Source organism: Oncorhynchus mykiss, chromosome 9, assembly GCF_057628025.1.
Source record: "Oncorhynchus mykiss isolate SJ-2025 chromosome 9, ASM5762802v1, whole genome shotgun sequence".
Lineage (NCBI taxonomy): Eukaryota > Metazoa > Chordata > Actinopteri > Salmoniformes > Salmonidae > Oncorhynchus > Oncorhynchus mykiss.
Genome location: NC_143030.1, coordinates 68748631 through 68768193, shown reverse-complemented (window position 1 = coordinate 68768193; position 19563 = coordinate 68748631). Strand labels below are relative to the sequence as shown.

Here is a 19563-nt window from a genome sequence, read left to right as displayed (position 1 = left end):
TTATATTTTTGTTTAATCAGAACAGAGGACATTTCTCCAGAAAGTACGATCTTTGTACAGATGTGCGATTGCAAACCGTAGTCTGTCTTTTTTATGGCGGTTTTGGAGCTTCCTTGCTAATTTTTCAGTTTTTGATTTGTTAAAAGAGTTTGAAATATCCAATAAATGTCGTTCCACTTCATGATTGTGTCCCACTTGTTGTTGATTCTTCACAAAAAAATACAGTTTTATATCTTTATGTTTGAAGCCTGAAATGTGGCAAAAGGTCGCAAAGTTCAAGGGGGCCGAATACTTTTGCAAGGCACTGTATATAGTCACGACTTCCGCTGAAGTCGGGTCCTCTCCTTGTTCGGGGGCGTTCGGTGTCACCGGTCTTCTAGCCATCGCCGATCCACCTTTAATTTTCTATTTGTTTTGTCTTGTTTTCCCACACACCTGGTTTCTATTCCCTCATTACTTGTCGTGTATTTAACCCTCTGTTCCCCCCATGTCTTTGTGTGAGATTGTTTGTTGTATGGGCATGTGCACTTATGTCTGATTTTGCCAGGGGTTATTTTACCCGTATTTTGTTGTTCTGGGTACAGCTTGTTTTGTGCATTATTAAAGTGCTCCAGTTGTTACCCATTTCTGCTCTCCTGCGCCTGACTTCCCCGCAGCCAGTTACGCACCGCTTACATTTTATATATATATATTTATAGTGTGTGTGTGTGTATACATGATTGTGCATATAGAGTAAATCCAGATGATTGTGCATATTCAGTAATCCAGATTCATGTGCATATCCAGATCAAATCATCCAAGTGCAGAGCAGAGCATACAATGTTAGAAGAATACCACATCATAGCATAGATGATAGCTTCAGACACGTGCAATAGCCTAGGCTAGACACAACTGAATATAATATACTATTTTCCCCAGAGGAAAATACATTCCGGAATACCGTGTTCAAGTGTTGCTATCCATAGTTCAGAAGACGTACAACATCGTTTAGATATGTTTTAATCTTTTGATCATCACTTCAGGCTCGTTTAAACTTCAAAGACATTTATCAGATTGTTAGACGTTTAAAAACTGGCCGTGTTTTTTCCTACGGCTCTAAACACAAAGCCGCCGGAGGGACCAAATTGGCTGCTGCATCCCCTGCGCAATCAATCGAATTAGCCTGTTAAAAATGACATTTTACACGATTCTGATTGTAAAACAACCTCAAAAATAGATTTACAGATAAGATACATTATTTGAATTTAGTTGTCATCCACGCGCAGAATAGCCTAGAAATTAGGCTAAACAGTTTCTTGCTGAAATTACCTTTTTTTAAAGGTATGTATAAAAATAAAAAAACTATATCATAGGACGTGGCTACAATCCTTCAATTCAGAAGCACTGATAGACCGATTTTGGAACGAATGAGATAGGCCTATATATACCCTAGAAGCAGTTTACACGGGCATAGCGGATTTCTCTTGGACTTTCCTGCGAGGCTGCTGTAGTTGATGTAGGTAGCTATTCTCTGACTCTCCTGCCAAAAACACGTTGAAGACTGGACAGATTACTGTGTCGGCAGCCGCGGAAATAACAATCTTTTTCAGGTCTTAGATGAGGTCCCGAGGAAGAGGAAAATGGTGTACGTAGGTATGGGTGTGTGTGCGTCCGCGTATATGAGTGTATGTATGTTTTTGTATGGGTGTGTGTATGTATGTATGTATGTATGTATGTATGTATGTATGTATATATATATATATATATATATATATATATATATATATATATATATATATATATGTGTGTATATATATATATATATATATATGCGTAGATATGTGTAAGTGGGTGCTGTTTTTCTTGTTTTTTTTCTGTGTGCTTTGTCTCTGTTGTTGTATCTCTTAATATGGGTGAAAATTGTGAAATTCCAATAAAAATACTGTTACAAAAAATCCCCGTTTAATGGGGAGTGGCCGATATCTCACGGTTGTTCATTTATTGAGAGAGAAGTGCAGTCTGTAGTCAACACTATGTCATGTCTCTCTAACGTCGTGCTGGTGTTGAACAACAAATAATGGGATAATTTTTGTCAAATTGGTTACTTTTCCATCCATCAGTTTACCAAACAAAGTGGCAGGGTCATGCTGTTACAATTACAGATTGTATCTTTGATCTATACATTTTTATTACCAGATGTGCAGTAGCCTATTCATTGAAATAGGAATGTGTTAGGATGTATTACTTTTCATCAAGGTGACATCATGCAAATATATATTTAGTATTTTACTGTTGATGCATTCATCTATACTTTTCATACACATGCAGAATACTGAAAATGGCACTGCATAGCCAAATTGCAATGGGTTTATGCATGCGCTCAATGCATGTTGATTTGGCAAACATTATTACTGTCAGACATTGTATATCAGTAATTATTATTTGATAATTATAAATTATATATCAAGCTTTACAGCTAGCCATAGCCTATGTGCTCACACAACACCACAATGCAAGCACAGCACTCACAAGAAACAGGATGCAAATTGTTAATGACCTCACTGGATTGTAACAGCATATTGTAGATGTGAAGGACTCCTTCATGCCCTTGACTCTTCACAGGTTTATAGTGTACATTAATCTCTCATAGGCTTATCCGGTACTGATCATTTGATAACTTGTCATAGCACTAGGCAATGACAAAGGAGAAGCAATGTCAAACACAGCATCAATTAGTCATGTAAGGAAAACAAGGCATGCCATCACATTTCTATGCAATGATTATAACACATATTAACCATTGTTTCTTTAATGGTCCTGTTCAACATCAGAACACGGTTTAACACACTTTAACCCTAAAAGCAGCAACATAATTAGTTTTTTACCCAAAATTAGTAATGATTGAAAAGAGACACTTTGAAACGCTATGGGCTATCAAATCAGCTCCAATTGTATCTGAAAGATGAGACTCTCAACTTGGTATAGAGACATTGACTGGAAGCTAAGTATGTATTTTCTGGCAGCATACCACCCTGCATCCTGCTGCTGGCTTGCCTCTGAAGCTAAGCAGGGTTGATCCTGGTTGTTCCCTGGGTGGGAGACCAGATGCTGTTGGAGGGCCAGTAGGAGGCACTCTTTTCTCTGGTCTAAAAATAATATCCCACTCCCCCAGGGAAGTGATTGGGGATATTTCCCTGTGTAGCGGTGCCCTCTTTCGGATGGGACGTTAAAAGGGTGTCCTTACTATCTGTGGTCACTAAAGATCCCATGGAACTTATTGTAAATTCCCAAGCTGGACCTCATACAACCATGGCCACCTATATATAGGGTTAACCTTGGTTGCAGAGATGAGTACTGAAGAGCTGTTACATGATAATAATGATGAGGGTACAGTATTATCCTGTACTGAGCTCACCTCAGCTGAAGGGCTCACACTCAAGCCATACCAAGTTACCCAAGACCTGGCGAAGCAGTTCATCCTAAAATAAATCTGTTGTACTACCTCACTGACAATCAAACCAAAAGGTCCATTCTAGAGCTCATGTGTACTTAATAACACTGACTCAAAAATGACCATCACTAGTGTACTAGTAAACTATGCTTAAAGTCCCAATGCTGTCTTTAAATTGTGTTTTAAAATCATCACTGTGTGTTTATTCAATGAAAATAACTCCAGCATATATTTTGTTTAATTTATTTCACTGAGCCTATTTTGGCCATTCAAATGCTCAGTCTTATCGTGTGGGTGTTAGGAAACACATTTGAAGACATTTACATACACCGTTCTGATTGGTAGATGAAAAGTCATTGGTCTATTATAATCAGATCATATTGTGATGTCATGATCTGGGTCAAGAACTCCATCCCACCAGAACAGGCTGAAGTTACAGCCATTTTTTCAAACAGCTCTTACACAAAACGGGAATCATCATAATTTTCACAATGTCAGTTTTATGTCGACCTCATATTGTGAAATTGTCATAACATCTTTGGAATGTTTTGCATCCTCCCTAGCCCAGATTTCCAAGATGGCATCATACGCACTTGCCCAGCTTGCCATACTCACCCATTCATACATAACGCCCAAGGTTAAAACTTTGGGATGACCCTTTGTAACTTTGTCCAGGTAATGTATATTGTAAGTGTTGTACGCAAGCACTGTAATCAAGGGTTCCTGTTAACATCAAATTAATCTCATGATCCTCTTCTCCCTTTACTGAATAATACATATAGAGGATGAGGGTTCATATTTATCCTAATAAAACCTGCATGAGATTAAAGAAATAGATACATGTAGGAAATTCACCTTGGTAAATGTACATGATTTTGCAAAGAGAGACAATTAGCAATAAAGGTTATAATAATAAATAAACATTTTGTTTTGTTTGGCATCAATTAGGCTGCGTTTACACAGGCAACCCAATTTGGATCTTTTTCCAATAATTTGTCTTTTGATCAATCAGATCAACTTTATGCCAATAATTGGGCAAAAGATCAGAATTGGGTTGCCTGTGTAAACGGATCCTTGGTGAATCTGGCACATGATTATACAATAATTGAACATCTAACTCATTAAGGCTTCAGGTCGTTTCATTTCGTTTGGTTGCAGAGAGTGGAGCCATTTGCATAACACTTTAATAAGAGGCCTATTTCTCTGCAGGGTGCTCGTGTTGTGTGCCTAAGTGAGTTGGTCCACTTTGAGCTCACCTCTGCACCAGCTCCTTCAGGAGGTGACATAACCTCTTTTATTACTTCCAGTATTATATTCAGGTTATTAAAAACAGTCCAAGAGGCTGGATATAGTTGTTTTGCACTGCTAGCAGGTATCACTGAGCATGTTCAATTTGCTGTGAAACAAAATACAATACTTCTTTATACTAGATTATGTCTTGAAAGTCAATTCAACGCCAGTGCCCTCAGAATAAACTATAGATTACAGCCAATACTCGCTGAATTTATAGTTCATGGGCAATTTGTGAAGTCACGTCTCTACAAACTCTCTCACACAATGTAATGGTTACCACACCTCTAGTGGTAACCATTAGGACCAGCAACAAAACATGGAAACATGATGGAAAAACAGTCAACACATGTCTTATACAGCAAACAACTCCAATACTGTACATATAATCTAATAACTAAGGGTTCTAGTCTATTCAATCTGTATTGTGGAAGTTCAGCATTAGAGCATGATTGACATTTAAAGGAAAGGTTCCCGCGTTAGCGGATACTGCATTCACGGCAAACGCTGCATATGTCCACTAAATTGGAAATTAGCTTTACATTTCTATCAAACAATCTGTAACGCTTCAGCGATACAGATTAAATAGAGTCCTTAGTAAAAGGAGCTGAAACTGCATTATCTTTATTTGAATGTCTGCAAAAGTACTGTCCTGGCAGCACAATAAGATACATAGGCCTAAGGCCGGGTCTCACTCAACAGTTTTCCCTATATTAAACTTGGCCATACTGTTAACATATATTTATTTACAGAGTTTTGCAAATTACAAATGATGGCTAATGGTTATAGTCAACAACAACAAAAAATACCCGGTCACTTCAGAATGTATTTCACCGATACACTATCATAGGCTGCGTTTAGACAGGCAGACAAATTCTGATCTTTTGACCAATCAGATCAGCTCTAAAAAAAAGATTGGTCAAAAAACAAATTATTAGAAAAAGGATCAGAATTGAGTCTTAGTACCACACATATCCACGAAGTGATATAAAATCCATCCAACATGGATTCCTAGAGAGACCCATTAACCCCTGAGTATATTTTAGTTATTTTTATTTAACTAGGCAAGTCAGTTAAGAACAAATTCTAATTTACAATGACTGCCTACACCAGCCAAACCCAGACGACACTGAGCCAATTGTGCGCCGCCCTATGGGACTCCCAATTACAGCCGGTTGTGATACAGCCTGAATTTGAACCAGGGTGTCTATAGTGACACCTCTAGCACTGAGATGCAATGACGTAGACCACTGTTATATTGTAATTACTTTGCCACCATGGCCTATTTTTTGCCTTACCTCTCTTATCCTACCTCATTTGCACATGCTGTATATAGATTTTTTTCTTCTACTGTATTATTGATTGTGTGTGTTTATTCCATGTGTAACTCTGTGTTGTTGTATGTGTCGAAACACTTTGCTTTATCTTGGCCAGGTCACAGTTGCAAATGAGAATTTGCTCTCAACTAGCCTACCTGGTTAAATAAAGGTTAAATTAAAAAAATAAAACTACACCACTCGGGAGAATAACATTAACTATCAATGTAACATGCAAAGCAATCCACAACATGAGCCACTGAAAAGTGCTAACAAAGTGAAAAATTATTAAAAAATAGTATATAATATCATATATTTAAAGCCCCCATGCAGTCTTATTTTGTTTTTTAATCATCACTGTACGTCTAATAAAATCACGGTGTTATTTTACGAATATAATATATTTTTTAATATACTCAGTTTGATCGTGTTGATACAAATGTTTGATGCAAATATATTTACATACACAGCCCTGATTGGTGGATAGCATTGTCTAGACAAGGGCTCGCCAACCCTGTTCCTTGAGAGCTACCGTCCTGTTTTTCAAACAGCTCTTACACAAAAAGGGCACTATCATTTCATAATTTCAGTGTGTAATTTTGACATCAGTGCGGAATTATCATTTTAAAAAATTGAAAATCACATCAACTGCACTGACCCTTTAACATCATATATTTATATATATTGGCCAATAAAAAGAAAAGATTAAGATGGGAAAAAGAACAGACACTGGACAGAGGAAGATTGGAAAAAAGTGTTATGGACAGACAAATCTAAGTTTGAAGTGTTCGGATCACAAAGAAGAACATTCGTGAGACGACGAAAAAATGAAAAGATGCTGGAGGAGTGCTTGACGCCATCTGTCAAGCATAGTGGAGGCAATGTGATTGTCTGGAGGTGCTTTGGCGGTGGTAAAGTAGAAGATTTGTACAGGGTAAAAGGGATCTTGAAGAAGGAAGGCTATCACCCCATTTTGCAACACCATGCCATACCCTGTGGACGGCGCTTAATTGGAGCCAATTTCTTCCTACAACAGGACAATGACCAAAAGCACAACTCCAAACTATGCAATAACTATTTACGGAAGAAGCAGTCAGCTGGTATTCTGTCAATGATGGAGTGGCCAGCACATTCACCGGATCTCAACCCTATTGAGCTGTTGTGGGAGCAGCTTGACGGTATGGTACGTAAGAAGTGCCCATCAAGCCAATTCAACTTGTGGGAGGTGCTTCAGGAAGCATGGGGTGAAATCGCTTCAGATTACCTCAACAAATTGACAACTAGAATGCCGAAGATCTGAAAGGCTGTAATTTCTGCAAATGGAGGATTCTTTGAAGAAATCAAAGTTTGAAGAACACAACTATTATTTCAATTAAAAATCATTATTTATAACCTTGTCAACACCTTGACTATATTTCCTGTTCATTTTGCAACTTATTTCATGCATGTTTTCATGGAAAATAAGGACATTTCAAAAAACACATTTTATGGCCCAATTTTTTTTGTATTGTATCTAATTTTGTCACTACATTATAGAAAAGTAGAATTGCGATAATCTCATTACCTTTGTGCTTAGCAGAACTAGCTGATTTAGGTTTACCAAAATAAATGAACATGAATCCAGAATCCATTTGAAACAATACTGTCCAACCCACAGAATATAATATCTCCACAATCCACCATGAGTTAAGAACATGCGACTTTGGATCCTTGGCTTTGTATTGTCAGCAGGTCCTCAGTGAGGGTGTGAGTTCAGCTGGCTGTGGTGGTCTCTCTATCCTGGGGCTGCTGCTGGAGCAGGACTGCCTTGACTGCGGATGGACTGCCCATGGGGACAGGCCAGGAAGGACAGCCAGTTATCCAGGCCAGGGTCTGTGTCGTTGCCTCTGGTCAGTATACTGTACCTCAACACTGAGCACAACACTTGTGGAGAAATACCTTCACCAATACATCTTTGGCTTCTCAAATGCAACATTATGGGTGTGTCTGTAAGCAGCAAGTCTCTACTAATATATGTAAGTGTGTATGTAACTGCACATGTATTTGTGTGTGTGCATGTATGCGTGTGTGTGTGTGTGACAGTGGGTGTACCTGTATGTGTCACCCTCACGGCCAGTCCAAGTCACCTTCACGCCCAGTACACCTGTGCCCCAGCTGAGGCTGTAGGGTGTCTCTTGACCTCTAGCAGCAAGGTGGACTGCTGCTCATCAGTCTCCGTCTCTTGTAGTCTCGTCTCGTCTAGGAAGGCCACCAGAGAGTTCCTCATGTCCACCACCTCCAGCATATCCTGCAGCACACGCTCCTCTTCTGCCTGCTGCTCCACAGACTTCTCAGAATCTGGGGTGGACACGGACAGAACGAAAATGACAAACTTTGAACTGGAGCTGATCAGAAAGAAGTCTATCCGCACACTGTTTGCTGCTCCCGATAAGTGATCTTTCAACAATGCTATCAGCAGCTAGGTTTCCATCCAATTGGCGACAGACTTTCATGCAGATATTCTCAAATCCGCATAAAGAAAATATGTGCATTTTCCCACTAATGGTGTATTTAAAAAAAATGGACTAGTTCCAGATAAAAATCAGTGCATGATGATGTAGCGCACACAAAATGTACCTTTTCATGTAGCGAATAAAAATCTAAAGTTCAATGTGTTTCTATCACATTTTCTACTCTAGCAGTGTGTTAGATAGCAAATGTGCCTACTCTGGTCATGGCACATGTGCTCTAGCCAACAGCTGGCAGATAGTGCAGGTAGGCTCTGTGGCAGTGGAGGCTGGTGGGAGGAGCTATAGGAGTACAGGCTTATTGTAATGGCTGGAATGGAATATATATGGTACGGTATCAAACACATCAAACATATGGAAACGACATGATGAGATTATGGATTATGACTGTCAAAACGGCAGTCAAGCATCGATCATCATGTCACCAAAATAAGACCCTTAACACTTATTGGAAAGTGGCATCAAGCTCATACCATGCAGTTTCACCACTATTTTTAATTGTATTTAACCTTTATTTAACTAGGCAAGTCAGTTAAGAACAAAATCTTATTTACAATGACGGCCTACCCTGAACAAACCCGGATGACGCTGGGCCTATTGTGCGCCGCCCTATGGGACTCCCAATCACAGCCGGATGTGATACAACCTTGGTGAGATGCAGTGCCTTAGACCACAGCGCCACTCGGGAGCCACTGTGAAGTTCATCATAAATTATTTCATCTGTAGCCTAATTTAAACTGCATGGTTTTCCGAGTCATAGTGTGAGGACCACACACCATGTCATCGTGTGACTCCAAGTTTACTTCGATATAATGGTTATTATATAAATATTTGCGCATAAAGGCGTTTACACTGCCATTTCTCGCATAGCACATTTTACACTAAAAAAATCCCACCATGTTGAATTAACTAATTATCTGTCTGCATTTATAACATTTCCTGTTTCCATCACAGCTCTTGTGATTTATTTTATATTGTATGACTTTAATTGCATAAAAACTGGATGGAAACGTGGTTAGTGACACAAAGGCAACGTTTCGGTCTGTGTTTCACATTGAAATACATCATGAATATAAAGAAAATAAACTGTTTGTGTAGGGTAACTTACCATCCAGCTCGTATCGTCTCAGTTCCATCTCTAGCGTGCTCTGTTTGTCCTCCAGCTCTAGCTGTCGAGACCTGAGGGGCCAAGAGAAGGAAACACCAGCTGGATAACAACAGGGTGACTCAACCTAGAAGACTGCTTCCGGCTGTTTACAGTCAATGGAGCCTTAAAGTAAGTTGTGATCAAACCCCCAAACAAGGAAGTAACTGTTGAATAAGGGTCAGCGTAAACAATAGTGACAGTGTGGAGAGAGGGACGTCTGCTGCTGTGTCCCCACTGGCTTGCTGGGAACGTATGTGCTACACAGAAAACAAAGCATTACTCAATATGTATTGAAATGTGATGAATAAAAACAACAAAAAAATAAAACAGGGCTATATACTCACGCCACCATAAGGTCTGACTCCTCAGAGACCAGAGTGTTCTTCTGGTGGACCAGATGGACCCACTGGTCGATCATCCCAGAAGAACCACAGCTGTCTGGGGGAGGAAACAGAGGGTGAATGTCAAAATTATTTTCCACCATTTGTTGGTGAAAATACAGACGAAGATTACAGTGCCTTCAGAAAGTATTAATATCCTTTGACTTTTGTGTTACAGCCTGAATAGAAAATTGATTAAATATTATTATTAGTAGTATTTTTTAAACACATCTACACACAATACCCCAAAATGACAAAGTGAAAACATGTTTAGAAATTGTTGCTAATTTATTGTAAAAGAAATACAGAAATATCTCATTTACATAACTATTCACACCCCTGAGCCAATACATGCTAGAATCAACGTTGTGCAGCGATTACAGCTGTGAGTCATCCTGGATAATTCTCTAAGAGATTTGCACACCTGTATTGTACGATAGTTGCACATTATTCTTAAAAACAATTGGTTGTTGATAGATTGACTTGAACATGGCTGTCTAGCAATTATGTCAAAACTGTAACTAGGCCACTCATTGTCTTGGTAAGCAACTCCAGTGTATATTTGGCCTTGTGTTTTATGTTATTGTCCTGCTGAAAGGTGCATTTGTCTAGAATGAAAGGCAAAAAAGAAAATACAGCCCGACAGGATGTTCTCGATTGTGCATCTGTAAAAGTTTGTGAGTGTTTTCGGTGACAAGCCAAATGTCTTCAGCCTCCTGAGGTTGAAGAGGCGCTGTTGCGCCTTCTTCACCACGCTGTCTGTGTGGGTGGACCATTTCAATTAGTCCGTGATGTGTACGCCAAGGAACTTAAAACTTTCCACCTCCTCCACTACTGTCCCATCGATGGGGATAGGGGGGTGCTCCCTCTACTGTTTCCTGAAGTCCACGATCATCTCCTTTGCTTTGTTGACGTTGAGTGAGAGGTTATTTTTCTGACACCACACTCCGAGGGCCCTCATCTCCTCCCTGTAGGCTGTCTCGTCATTGTTGGTAATCAAGCCTACCACTGTAGTGTCGTCTGCAAACTTGATGATTGAGTTGGAGGCGTGCATGGCCACACAGTCATGGGTGAACAGGGAGTACAGGAGAGGGCTGAGAACGCACCCTGGTGGGGCCCCAGTGTTGAGGATCAGCGGGGTGGAGATGTTGTTTCCTACCCTCACCACCTGGGGGCGGCCCGTCAGAAAGTCCAGGACCCAGTTGCACAGAAAAGGGTCGAGACCCAGGATCTAAATGCTAAATGTTAAATGCTGAGCTGTAGTCAATGAACAGCATTCTTACATAGCTATTCCTCTTGTCCAGATGGGTTAGGGCAGTGTGCAGTGTCTGTGGACCTATTGGGGCGGGAGGCAAATTGGAGTGGGTCTAGGGTATCAGGTAGGGTGGAGGTGATATGATCCTTGCCTCGTCTCTTAAAGCACTTCATGACGACAGAAGTGAGTGCTACGGGGTAGTCGTTGAGCTCAGCTACCTTAGCTTTCTTGGGGACAGGAACAATGGTCACCCTCTTGAAGCATGTGGGCACAGCAGACTGGGATAAGGATTGATTGAATATGTCCGTAAACACACCAGCCAGCTGGTCTGCGCATGCTCTGAGGCCGCGGCTAGGGATGCCGTCTGGGCCAGCAGCCTTGCGAGGGTTAACACATTGAAATGTTTTACTCACGTTGGCCACGGTGAAGGAGAGCCCACAGGTTTGGTAGCGGGCCGTATCAGTGGCACTGTATTGTCCTCAAAGCGAGCAAAGAAGTTGTTTAATTTGTCTGGGAGCAAGACGTCGGTGTCTGTGACGCGGCTGGTTTTCTTTTTGTAATCTTACTTTGTCTCTATACTGACGCTCAGCTTGTTTCATTGCCTTGTGGAGGGAATAGCTACACTGTATTCGGTCATGTTTCCGGTCGCGTTGCCATGATTAAAAGCAGTGCTTTGCGCTTTCAGTTTTGTGCGAATGCTGCCATCAATCCACGGTTTCTGGTTAAGGAAGGTTTTAATAGTCACTGTGGGAGCAACATCACCGATGCACTTGCTAATAAACTCGCTCACCGAGTTAGCGTATACATCAATGTTGTTGCCTGGGGCTATCCGGAACATATCAAAGTCCACGTGATCGAAGCAATCTTGAAGCGTGGAATCCGATTGGTCGGACCAGCATTGAACAGACCTGAGCACGGGCGTTTCTGTTTAAGTTTTTGTCTATAGGCTGGGAACAACAACATGTCGTGGTCAGATTTGTCCGAAAGGAGGACGGGGTCTGCGTCGCGGAAGTTAGAGTAGCAATGACCAATAATGCTGCTAGCTCGAGTCATTCGATATGCTGATAGAATTTAGAGAGCCTTGTTTTCAGATTAGCTTTGTTAAAATCCCCAGCTACAATACATGCAGCCTCAGGATGTATGGTTTCCAGTTTTACATAGAGTCCATTTAGTTATTTCAGGGCCGTCGAGGTATCTGTTTGGGAGGGGGATATACACGCCTGTGATTATAATCGAAGAGAATTCTCTTGGTAGGTAATGAGGTCGGCATTTGATTGTAAGAAATTCTAGGTCAGGTGAACTAAAGGACTTGAGTTCCGGCATGTTGTTATGATTACACCACGAGTCGTTAATCACAAGGCATATAACCCTCCCTTCTTCTTACCAGAGAGATGTTTGTTTCTGTTGCCACGATGCATGAAGAAACCGGGTGGCTGTACCGACTCTGATAACGAATCCCGAGTGAGCCATGTTTCTGTGAAACAGAGAATGTTACAATCTCTGAGGTCTCTCTGGAAGGCAACCCTTGCTCGAATTTCGTCTACCTTGTTATCAAGAGACTGAACATTGGCGAGTAGTATACTCAGGAGCGGTGAGCGATGTGCCCGTCTATGAAGCCTGACCACAAGACCGTTCCGTCTGCCCCTTCTGTGGCGCCGTTGTTTTGGGTCAGCTACTGGGATCAGATCCATTGTCCTGGGTGGTGGTTATTCCTGGTCGTAATGTTGGTAAGTTGACGTTGCTCTTATATCCAATAGTTCTTCCCGGCAGAATGTAATAATACTTAAGATTTCCTGGGGTAACAATGTAAGAAATAATACATAAAAAAAACTAAATACTGCATAGATTCCTAAGAACGCGAAGCGAGGCGACCATCTCTGTCGGCGCCATCTTGCTATTCCTTGCCGATGACAAGAATACCCATAACATGATGCAGCCAGCACCATATTTGAAAATATGAAGAGTGGTACTCAGAGATATGTTGTGTTTGACCCAAACATAACACTTTGTATTCAGGACATTTCTTTGCCACAGTTATGCAGTTTTACTTTAGTACCTTATTGTAAACAGGATGCATGTTTTGGAATATGTTTATTCTGTACAGGCTTTCTTCTTTTCACTCTGTCATTATGGTTACTGTGGAGTAACTAAAATGTTACTGATTCATCCACAGTTCTCCTTTCCCAGCCATTAAACTCTGCAACCGTTTTCAAGTCCCCATTGGCCTCATGGTGAAATCCCTGAGCGGTTTCCTTCCTCTCCGGCAACTGAGTTAGGAAGGACACCTGTATCTTTGTAGTGACTGGGTGTATTGATACCCCATACAAAGCGTAATTAATACAGTACATTCGGAGAGTATTACAGCCTTATTCTAAAATAGATTTTTTTTAAATACAAAAAAAATCAATCTACACACAACACCCCATAATGCCAAAGTGAAAGCAGATTTATTAAAAATACAAATCAGAAATACCTTATTTACATAAGTATTCAGACCCTTTGCTACGAGACTCCAAATTAAGATCAGGTGCATCCTCTTTCTATTGATCATCCTTGAGTTGTTTCTACAACTTGATAGGAGCCACCTGTCATAAATTCAATTGATTGGACATGATTTGGAAAGGCACACACTTGTCTATATAAGGTCCCACAGTTGACAGTGCATGTCAGAGCAAAAATCAAACCATGAGATCGAAGAAATTATCTGTAAAGCTCCAAGACAGGATTGTGTCGAGGCACAGATCTGGGGAAGCATTGAATGTCCCCATGAACACAGTGCCGCCCGGACAAACCAAGCAATCAGTGGAGAAGGGCCTTGGTCAGGGAGGTGACCAAGAACGGATTGTCACTGACAGAGCTCCAGAGGTCCTCTGTGGAGATGGGAGGAGCTTCCAGAAGGACAACCATCTCTGCAGCCCTCCACCAATCAGGCCTTTATGCTAGAGTGGCCAGATGGAAGCCCCTCCTCAGTAAAAAGGCACATGACAGGCCGCTTGGAGTTTGCCAAAAGGCACCTAAAGGACTCTCAGACCATGAGAAACAAGATTCTCTGTTCTGATGAATCCAAGCTTGAATTCTTTGGCTTGAATGCCAAGCCTCACGCCTGGAAGAAACCTGGCACCATCCCTACGGTGGAGCATCGTGGTAGCAGCATCATGCGGTGGGGATGTTTTTCAGTGGCAGGGACTGGAAGACTACTCCAGATCAAGGGAAAGATGAACGGAGCAAAGTACAGAGAAATCCTTGATGAAAACCTGCTCCAGAGAACTCAGGACATCAGACTGGGGCGAAGGTTCACATTCCAAAAGGACAACGACCCTAAGCACACAGCCAAGACAATGCAGGAGTGGTTTTGGGACAAGTCTCTGAAAGTCCTTGAGTGTCCCAGCCAGAGCCCGGACTTGAACCCGATCTAACATCTTTGGAGAGACCTGAAAATAGCTGTGCAGTCAAGCTCCCCATCCAACCTGACAGCGCTTGAGAAGATCTGCAGAGAAGAATGGGAGAAACTGCCCAAATACAGGTGTGCCAAGCTTGTAGCATCATACCCAAGAAAACTCAAGGCTGTAATGCTGCCAAAGGTGCTTCAACAAAGCACTGAGTAAAGTGTCTGAATACTGATGTAAATGTGATATATTTCTATATGATTTTTTTTATCAAATCAGCCCCCCAAAATATATATACACATTTTGGCTTAGTCATTATGGGGTATTGTGTATAGATTGACGAGGGAAAAAGCTATTTATTCCATTTTAGAATAAAGAGTAACGTAACAAAATGTGGAAAAAGTCAAGGGGTCTGAATACTTTCTGAATGCACTGTAACTTTACCATGTTCAAAGGGAAATGCTGTTATTTTTTATCTCCCAATAGGTGCACTTCTTTACGAGGCATTGGAAAACCTCGCTGGTCTTTGTGGTTGAATCTGTGTTTACAATTCACTGCTCGACAGAGGGACCTTACAGATAATTGTATGTGTGAGGTACAGAGAAAAGGTAATTATTGAAAAATCATGTTAACCACTATTACTGAACACGGAATGAGTCCATGCAACTGATGTGACTTGTTAAGCACATTTTTACTCCTGAATTTATCTAGGCTTGCCATAACAAAGGGGTTTAATACTTATTGACTCAAGACATTTCAGCGTTTTATTTTGAGTGAATTTGTAAACGTAATTCCACTTCGACATTAAGGGGTAACCTTTCTGCTGTGGAATTATGTTTACAAATAAACTAAAAATGAAACGCTGAAATGTCTTGAGTCAAGTATTAAACCCCTTTGTTATGGCAAGCCTAAATAAATTCAGGAGTACAAATGTGCTTAACAAGTCACATAATAGGTTGCATTGACTTACACTGTGTGCAATAAGTGTTTAACATGATTTTTGAATGACTACCTCATCTCTGTGCCCCACACATGCAGTGACACAAAACCTAAATGTAATCCATTTTAATTTCAGGCTGTAACGTAACTAAATGTGGAAAAAGTCAAGGGGTCTGAATACTTTCAAAGGCACTGTATATGATTGCTGAAGAGCAAAATACTAAAAAAAAGTCCATCTGTACATTGCTGGCTTACTAAAGTTAACCAAATACCGGTGTAATTACATCCATCAGAATATCAAAGAATCAAAGATGAAAAGTCAAATCCCTGTTGTTCAGGGCAAGCTAAGGTCAATATTTTCCTAGTTATTGTTAGTGGTCATTGTGTTAGTTAGAGCAAATGGATCTGTCTGGGTTCCCACCTTCCTCTCCTCTGAGTACCTGCTCCAGCACCACACCTTCATCCTCCAGCTCTTTATACGTCACCTCGATCTCCTCCAGTCGCCTCTGGATAGACTGGGGAGTACAAGCAGAAGATGGGTAATATTGGATAAGCACCAATCGTCAATATACTGCGTCCAATGTTAAAGGGATACTGCGAGATTCTGGCCATTTCTTTTTACTTACCCAGAGTCAGATGAACTCGTGGATACCATTTGTATGTCAAATCAAATTGTATATGTCACATGCGCAGAATACAACAAGTGTAGACCTTAATGCTTACTTACAAGCCTTAACCAACAATGCAGTTTTAAGAAAATACCTAAAAAAGTAAGAGATAAAAGTAACAAATAATTAAAGAGCAGCATTAAAATAACAATAGCGAGGCTATATACAGTGGTTACCGGTACAGAGTCAATGTGCGGGGGCAACGGTGTCGAGGTAATATGTAGGTAGAGTTATTAAAGTGACTATGCATAGATAATAACAAAAAGGTAGCAGTAGCGTAGAGGGGGGGCAATGAAAATAGTCTGGGTAGCCATTTTATGTCTCTGCATGCAGTATGAAGGAAGTTAGAGGTAGTTTCACAAGCCAATACTAGCTAGTGTTAGCGCAATGGCTGCACGCAGAGACATGAAAACTGTATCCACCACGAGTTCATAGGACTCTGGGTAAGTAGAAAAATGGCTTAATTGCCAGAATCTCGCAGTATCCCTTTAGCTATTCCACAGCAGAGCTGATTAGATAACTTGGTGAACTGTGAACTGACCTGGGCTTTGTGGAAGCGCTGCATCTCAGATGTCTTTGCCCGACGTGCCAAAGTCCTCATCTTCATCAGCTGTAGCTTCTCAGCCTTCACAGGGTCTGAATGGACGATCTGGAACTAGAGACAGCAGAGTAAGGGTGAGTGTGTGTGTGTGTAGCTAATAATAATAATACTAATAATAATAGTAATAATAATATAATTATAATAAGAATATTATACAGTACCAGTCAAAAGTTTGGACACACCTACTCATTCAATGGTTTTTCTTTATTTTTACTATTTTCTACATTGTAAAATAATAGTGAAGACATCAAAACTATGAAATAACACATATGGAATCATGTAGTAACTAAAAAAAGTGTTAAACAAATCAAAATATATTTTAGATTCTTCAAAGTAGCCACCCTTTTCCTTGATAAAAGCTTTGCACACTCTCTCAACCAGCTTCACCTGGAATGCTTTTCCAACAGTCTTGAAGGAGTTCCCACATATGCTGAGCACTTGTGAACAAAAAAATCTAAAATTTGGACTCATCAGACCAAAGGAAAGATTTCCACTAGTCGAATGTCCATTGCTTGTGTTTCTTGGCTCAAGCAAGCTTCTTCTTCTTATTGGTGTCCTTTAGTAGTGGTTTCTTTGCAGCAATTCAACCATAAAGGCTTGATTCACGCAGTCTCCTCTGAACAGTTGATGTTGAGATGTGTATGTTACTTGAAATCTGTGAAGCATTTATTTGGCCTGCAATCTGAGGTGCAGTTAACTCTAATTAACGTATCCTCTGCAGCAGAAGTAACTCTGGGTCTTCCTTTCCTGTGGTGGTCCTCATGAGAGCCAGTTTCATCATAGCACTTGATGGTTTTTGCGACTGCAAAAAACATTCAAAGTCCTTGAAATGTTTTCGGATTTACTGACCTTCATGTCTTAAAGTCACGGTGGACTGTCGTTTCTCTTCGCTTATTTGAGCTGTTCTTGCCATAATATGGAATTGCTATTTTACTAAATAGGGCCATCTTCTGTATACCACCCCTACCTTGTCACAACACAAATTATTGTCTCAAATGCATTAAGAAGGAAAGAAATTCCACAACTTAACACACCTGTTAATTGAAATGCATTCCAGGTGACAACCTCATGACAACCTCATGAGAGAAGACGGCAGCTTTGCACACTTGGCAAAGGGTAGCTACTTTGGAGAATCTCAAATATAAAATACATTTTGATTTGTTTAACACCTTTTTGGTTACTACATTATTCCATATGTGTTATTTCATAGTTTTGATGTCTTCACTATTATTAATGTAGAAAATAGTAAAGAATTAAGAAAAACCCTGGAATGAATAGGCATCTCCAAACTTTTGACTGGTACTGTATACATCATGAAATTCCATAGATGGAATTAAAACGCCAGCTAAAAAAGTCCCAGTCCTTACCTTGTCATCATATAAATCCATGCCATCTACTCCAAACATATCCAACTCATCATAATCATCATCATCCTCCTCATCATCAGCACCACCATCTTCGGATACACTGTGGTGATAGTGTACTTCTGTGAAGATAGAGAAATGAAACAATTCATTCAGGACAGATATGAAGAACATGGGAATCAACAACTGCTGGTTGCTCTTTCGGGGTCCAGGTCAGGTATCTGGAAAGCACTTTTGTGACAACTGTTGCTGTACAAAGCCTATACAAATACACGCTATTGATTAAATAGATAGATAAATACTGTGGCAAAGCTGAGACAGTCCAACCACACCACTTTACAGGGAGCTTTACCTGGGTGGCTGTTGAGGACGCTGAAGCGGTAGTCCCTCCTCGGCCGAGGGGAGGAGAGGTTCCAGGGGGAGAATTTGGAGCGGACCCTGCCGTGTTGACCCTGGCCCTCCTCAGGCTCCTCTTTCCTTCTGAAGCAGCGGCGGTTCCTGAGCTCCCGGATGTGTCCCGCCGGCCTCGAGCCCCCAATCCAGTAGCCCTCCTCCTCCTGGCAATCTGCAAATCAAACTCGATTTAACCCTCAAGCTACCAACTGTGGTAATTTTGAACATAACTTATCATCATACCTCAAAAGGAGTTACAGTGCATTCGGAAAGTATTCAGACCCCTTCACTTTTTCCACATTACAGCCTTAATTTAATATTGATTAATATTGAAATTGAGCTCAGGTGCATCCTGTTTACATTGATCCTCATTGAGATGTTTCTACAATTTGGAGTCCACCTGTGGTAAATTAAATTGATTGGACATGATTTGGAAAGGCACACAGCTGTCTATATAAGGTCCCACAGTTGTCAGTGCATGTCAGAGCAAAAACTAAGCCATGAGGTTGAACGAATTGTCCATAGAGCTCAGAGACAGGATTATGTCGAGGCACGAATCTGGGGAAGGGTACAAAAACATTTCTGCAGCATTGAAGGTCCCCAAGAACAAAGTGGCCTCCATAATTCTTAAATGATAGAAGTTTGGAACCACCAAGAATCTTCCTAGAGCTGGCCGCCCGGTCAAACCAATAACCTGATGGCCACTGACAGAGCTCCAGAATTCCTCTGTGGAGATGGGAGAAACTTTTCTGCAGCACTCCACCAATCAGGTCTTTAGAGTGGCCAGACGGAAGCCACTCCTCAGTAAAAGGGAAATGACAGCCTGCTTGGAGTTTGCCAAAAGGCACTTTAAGGATTCTCAGACCATGAGAAACAAGATTCTCTGT

The 19563-nt window shown here is 40.9% G+C and overlaps 1 protein-coding gene across 3 annotated transcripts in view; it reads right to left on the bottom strand.

The window, feature by feature from the left end:
* Positions 1-4675: 4675 nt before the first annotated feature.
* LOC110532622 (F-actin-monooxygenase mical1) overlaps positions 4676-19563 on the bottom strand; it is a 45850-nt gene continuing 30962 nt past the window's right edge. For 2 of the 3 annotated variants that reach the window (XM_021616681.3, XM_090185159.1), the window contains 7 exons: positions 18636-18848; positions 18287-18405; positions 16860-16973; positions 16072-16165; positions 10035-10128; positions 9652-9722; positions 4676-8373 (listed from right to left, as the gene is read on the bottom strand). In XM_021616681.3, the coding sequence (XP_021472356.3) occupies positions 8165-8373; positions 9652-9722; positions 10035-10128; positions 16072-16165; positions 16860-16973; positions 18287-18405; positions 18636-18848 (914 nt within the window). In that variant the 3' untranslated portion in view covers positions 4676-8164. The remainder of the gene's footprint in view (positions 8374-9651; positions 9723-10034; positions 10129-16071; positions 16166-16859; positions 16974-18286; positions 18406-18635; positions 18849-19563) is intronic. The other variant, XM_021616682.3, reaches the window with a different exon arrangement.